At 34.5% G+C, this 6,000-nt stretch overlaps 1 protein-coding gene across 4 annotated transcripts in view; it reads left to right on the top strand.

The window, feature by feature from the left end:
• The first annotated feature begins 245 nt into the window (after positions 1–245).
• LOC149805702 (lysosomal proton-coupled steroid conjugate and bile acid symporter SLC46A3-like) overlaps positions 246–6,000 on the top strand; it is a 32,111-nt gene continuing 26,356 nt past the window's right edge. The window contains exons 1-3 of one of the 4 annotated variants that reach the window (XM_089950360.1): positions 246–342; positions 2,765–3,689; positions 4,539–4,781. In XM_089950360.1, the coding sequence (XP_089806486.1) occupies positions 2,837–3,689; positions 4,539–4,781 (1,096 nt within the window). In that variant the 5' untranslated portion in view covers positions 246–342; positions 2,765–2,836. Of the gene's footprint in view, positions 639–2,764; positions 3,690–4,538; positions 4,782–6,000 lie in introns of all 4 variants that reach the window. The other 3 variants (XM_089950363.1, XM_089950361.1, XM_089950362.1) reach the window with 3 other exon arrangements.

The following is a 6,000-nucleotide window of genomic DNA, read 5'->3' as shown; positions in this document are numbered from 1 at the left end:
GGACTTAACTCGGAAATAAATTTATTATTATTATTATTATTATTATTAGTATTTGTTCTGATTTCAGTTTAAACTTTACGAGGGCACTATCTTAGGTAAATTTAAGAGCTAACAATCAAACTATTACCTTCTCTTTCTATGTATGCCAAAACAGTACCAAATACTAACATGAATCAAGTACGTGACTTGCATTCTTTTTGTTAAAATATTTAACAAGATCCATATCATCATCGCATTTTGTCCGAATCAGCCCGTAATTTGGTCCCAGTCGTGCCCGAATCTGCCGTCATTGGATGATAAATAGACTCGGAGCCTAGTGGAGAAATACTATTCAAATGTGAAGTTTGTAAAACGTTGTTAAGCCTACAAAACAATCTGAAAATGAAAGACGAGTACCGACTGTAGACAAAACCATTAAAATCGTGTCAAGTATTTTGATCATTGTTCTTGAAAAAAATTATACTTGTATTTTATTTATCATTTAATTTTATGTACATCACGAGACATATTCATTCATGAAAATACGTAAAACATGCAGTCTTCTTGCCTGAATTGTGACATGTGAATCAAATACACAGAGTTCTGGGTTATCAAGAACCATGGTTGACACATCCAAAAATGAAATAGGCAAAATTCAGGTGAAACAAACCGGGCTTTAGTCACCTGTGTACTTACTGACACTGTGTGCATTGACTGAAATTCTCCATAAAGTGAAGGAATATGTTCGGGTGTGTGTGTGTGTGTGTGTGTGTGTGTGTGTGACAACAATGATATTGATGTCTTGGAATGGTTTTGCTTAGGGATGTGTATGGTATTTTTCACCCGTGCAAATGAAGTGTTTTTGTATGGCATGTATATTTAAGGAATTTATGTATAGAAAAATTAGTCTTTTCTTATTTCTTTGATTTTATTTTTCAAAATGTTGCATCATATGCTGAAGACAGTGATGTACCATATATGCTTGCTTATATGTGGGGTCTAAATGAAGACACTATTGATCATTTTCTGTCAACACAAAGCAACCACAGATCATGGTCAGCCTTGTTTGTTTTACTAATTAGTCCTAACAAACTGCATAGTCCCAGATCTACTGGCACAATATGCAGTGTGATTTTGGGGACTTTATGTTTTCAGTTGGATTCGATTATAAAGTATTCATGGAACAAGGAGTTTTAATCTGGGCTCCTTTGCAGAAAATATTCATTAGCTAATGAGCCCACTTTGCAAGGGGTACCAAGCTACGCTTTGTTTTATGCAGACACCCTGCAGATCGATGGAAAAATTTCATTTTGGCTTCTCTGATTTCATGCTGATATTTCTCCCATTTTTGCAAACAATATGCACTATTCCAAGGTTTGGCGACCAATTTTACATAACGTGTTACTTTTTCCCTGGATTAATTACAAAATGAACAAGGGCGTGCCACTATTAAGAGAGTAACACTGTTAAACTCAGGAGTTTAGGCTGCCCTTCGTGTGCTACTCAAAACCTCTTGACATGCCACCTTGTGATCTGTGTGCCATAGGTTGCCAACCCCTGCACTATTTAGTTCACCATTGATATGTAATGGCATTCAAGATGTAAATTTGCATCACCAGATTGGAGAGGTTAGAAGTTGCAAAAGCCATGCAGGGTTGACTGCCCTTGATTTGCCACATGCTACTGTTTGCAGCAGAACTTTTAAATATCTTGATTTTTAATTGAAATAATAAAAAGAACCTTTCAAACAGAATATTTAAGATTACTGAAATAGTACATGACCAGAACTCAACCTGGATCAAGGATCATGAACACCTGCGCGTTAAGAAAACCATTTGAAAACAGAGTTAGTTTTACCATTATGAGCACCCATGTAATTGAGGGAAAGAACTACATTAGTGAAGCCTGAATAAACACAGAGGAACCCTTTCTAGCCAGTTTTACATTGGTTTTTGTTGACTTTTAGATAAAGCATCAGGTGGAGTGATAGATTATTTAGTAAAAAAGATCATATGAAGTGATGAAAAAATTACGTATTAGATGTACTGTATATACTTGCTTATAATTCAAGTCCAACTGCAAACTGCTGATTTGCCATCGCTTAATATGGCAGGTCAGATCTTTGTTGTTTGCAGTTTGACCCAACTTATAAGCAAGTATAGACAGTATAATGTACTGAATATACATCATTGCCTACTTAGTATAATGTACTGAATATACGTCATTGCCTACTTAGTATAATGTACTGAATATACGTCATTGCCTACTTAGTATAATGTACTGAATATACATCATTGCCTACTTAGTATAATGTACTGAATATACATCATTGCCTACTTAGTATAATGTACTGAATATACGTCATTGCCTACTTAGTATAATGTACTGAATATACATCATTGCCTGCTTAGTATAATGTACTGAATATACATCATTGCCTACTTAGTATAATGTACTGAATATACATCATTGCCTACTTAGTATAATGTACTGAATATACATCATTGCCTACTTAGTATAATGTACTGAATATACATCATTGCCTACTTAGTATAATGTACTGAATATACATCATTGCCTACTTAGTATAATGTACTGAATATACATCATTGCCTACTTAGTATAATGTACTGAATATATGTCATTGCCTACTTAGTATAATGTACTGAATATACATCATTGCCTGCTTAGTATAAAAGAAGCTCACTCACACATAGCATCATAGTTATATAAATTTATCAGAACTATTGCATTCTTAATCCATATCAATTGTTTTATATTTCAGAACTGCTCTGCCTACCTGTTTTTGGATCGATTAGATAAGTGATATAAATCATCTCAGAATATTGTTGTAGAGATGGCAATCTATGTAAGTTGTGGTCGGCACAGTTTTGACTTGAAGAGGATAACAGTTGAACCATTAATGTTCTTGTATATGTTTACAACTTTTTTCAACTTGCTTACCTTACAAGATCTAGTTTTCCAAAAGGTCTGTTATGACAAATATGATACATATACATGTAAACAGTTACACAATGTTTCCTACAAAACTGTTGAGGATGATGTTCAAAAAGTAACATCAAGGTGGATCTTATATTTCAACGTTACAATGGGAATTCCATCATTGTTTGTGCTTTTATTCTTTATGGGACCTATTGCTGACCGAGTCAGCAGAAAATTACCTTTAATCATTCCACTAATTGGGACACTCCTGAGCACAGTTAATAATCTTGTAAACTCAGTTTTTATGTCAGCACCTGTTGGCTTCCTTCTGATTGGAAGTGCAATAAATGGGCTTACTGGAGGTTACTTAGCAATGATAATGGCAGTATTTAGCTATATATCACACATCTCTTCTCCAGAATACAAGACAATCAAATTAGGTATCACTGAAGCCATGACATTTTTGTCTGGGGCCCTTGGCACTCTTTTATCAGGAGTCATTCTTGACAATACAAGTTTTGTATTTGTGTTTGGACTTTTGGCTGGTATACTTCTTCTTGCACTTGTGTATACAATTTTTTGGGTGGATGACATTAAACCAGCGAGAGATCCTGAAGAAGAACCAGCCATTCTAAAGACATTTGTAGCTGAATCAGTCAAAGAGACATGGGTATTTATTTACCAGACGTGGAAGAACAGCAGAAGAATACTGTCTTATATTGCTGTTTCCTGTGTTGTTATAATGCTACTGATGGTGGTTTTAGTAGGTAATATTAGCATCTTTTCTTTTACAACAGATTTCTTTTATTCCACTTAAGTCACCACATTCTTTCTGTTGTTTCTTACCTTAAAAAACATTCAATGGTGTTCAGAAATTACTGCCATTAAAATTTATATAGATCCTGGATCTTTGTTCTGGAATATTAGACATCTTCATTTGTATACTGGTACATAAAGGACACTAATCAAGGTTGCTGATGGTGAATTTGCTTTGGTACAAGTAATTCTATGAGTAAGTTAATATATATATATATTCATATATAAATGAGATCCACCTGTGAATTGCTTAGATCTGGGTCTGCCATGACAAAGTGTTGTGGTATATCAGTCTGCATAGAAGTAATCAGTAGAACAAATGGCATAGACCTTGATATGCTGGAGTATTATACTATAGCAGATCAATGTCTATATTGTTTTCAGTTGGATCAAACACTGTGAGTATACAAAGTGTATTTCTCATAGAGAAAGTTCACTCATAGTTACAACAGAGATGGCTTTTCCTGTATGTACTGAGATTATACAGATTTATTCTTCACAGTCACTTAGAGTTATTGCCCTTTTGACAAAAGGGAATTAATTAACTTAATTCTGATATTTGCCCTCAGTTATACAAAATATGGTAGTTACTTGGAACTCAAGACTGAAAGCATTTTAGGTGGTGATAATGAAGCATTTAATATAGATTCAGGATATGCATAGCAGTATCAGTCTTTTAAAATGGTAATTATTGTCCAGAATAATCATTTTAGATATTACAAAATGTATGGTTCATTTGTAAGTAAATTTAACTTCCAGGTAATTGCTTTTCTTGTCTGTATATTTTTTGTTTGTTTCAGGTCAGGCTGATATCATGTTGCTGTACACAAAATATGAGCCATTTGCATGGTCACAGACTACTCTAGGAATGTTCAATGCTGTAGAGACGTTTCTTCGAGGTCTGGCTGTGCTAACTGTGTTGCCCATTCTTAAGAGAATTTATCATCAAAGGGATACAGTTCTTGCTTTGATAGGGCTTGTATCGAAAATTGTCTCCCTTTTGCTGATTGGAATTGGAAAATATACATGGATTTTGTTTCTTGGTGAGTAGTTTTGGTAGATATTCATGTCAAAATGAGATGATATCTAGTAATTTTAAATTGTTCCTGCTGTAAAAGTTTCCCTGCAGGCTGGAGTAACATATAGCTAAACATGTTTCCCTGATATTGTGGATGACTGAAAAAAAGGCAGGATAAAATTGTACAGGTTGAATATCCTTTGTTGGAATGAAGTAAACATAATTTTTTTCTTTGCATTTCTTAGAAAAGATGGTGGACAGAGTATCTCTTCATTGGCCTACCCAGATACTCTTCTGTCCATCATCACACTTTCCATTCCTCTCAATAATTTTTAAGACCATTTCAGAATAAGATATGAAACTTTGTATACTTGTATAGTACATCATCACTATGGGGTGTCGTGTATCACAATGCAACCCTATCTTGATGGTCAGGGTCCTGGATCAGTATTTTCCATTTTTCATCACACTGTTGCTTGACCGCTGTTTGAGAGTTAGGAATGAACATGTACATTAATTCAAGGAACTCTCACTTTGGTAGCCATTATGATGCTCTGAGGTTTAGCCTAGAAACAGCTGCAGGAAGGCAGGTGGCTTAGCAGGCTTCACTGGGAGAGCACTTAGTACTTGTAGAGGGCAAAGAGTTAACAGGCAGTTAATAGTATGTGAAGCATATAAGTCTTTGGAGATCAAACCAAATTTTGATAGATATTGCTATAGAATTGCGTTATATCACAGTATGATTTCAGGTGACACTATTTACCAATACATATCACACTGGGTTTCTTATCCTCAAGGTGAGAGTCACATTGGGTTTGCTATCCTCAAGGTGAAGGTCACACCTCAATATGTTTTGTTTTTCTTTTCCACTCAGTACCTTTCAAGCTGTTTGAAATTAAGCATTGCTATTTGGTCCAGTGAAACATTAAAATAGGGCAATTAAATTTGGTCACATTTTAAATTAGCCCAGTAATTTTACAGCTTTGTCTTGAAGTTCACATTCAGATTTTGTGATCTTTTATGATCTTGCCTTAGTGATGGTGGTGGTGAAAGGACAAAAATTCACTTGTTAAATTTCTTCTGAATAAATTAGAGTATAAAAATAAAAATACTCATTGTATCTTTGTAGGAAGCAGTTGTTTGGCATAAATAAGCAATTTGATTTGGTTTTTTTAAGCTATCACATTAGAGCATGAGGCAGTGATTTTTTAAATCTGGTTAGATACAAATTTTAAGAAAAGGCT

Source organism: Sinohyriopsis cumingii, chromosome 2, assembly GCF_028554795.1.
Source record: "Sinohyriopsis cumingii isolate HCF-2022 chromosome 2, ASM2855479v2, whole genome shotgun sequence".
Classification (NCBI taxonomy): domain Eukaryota; kingdom Metazoa; phylum Mollusca; class Bivalvia; order Unionida; family Unionidae; genus Sinohyriopsis; species Sinohyriopsis cumingii.
Note: the sequence above shows the minus strand (reverse complement) of the source record. Positions and strands in the feature narration are given on the sequence as shown.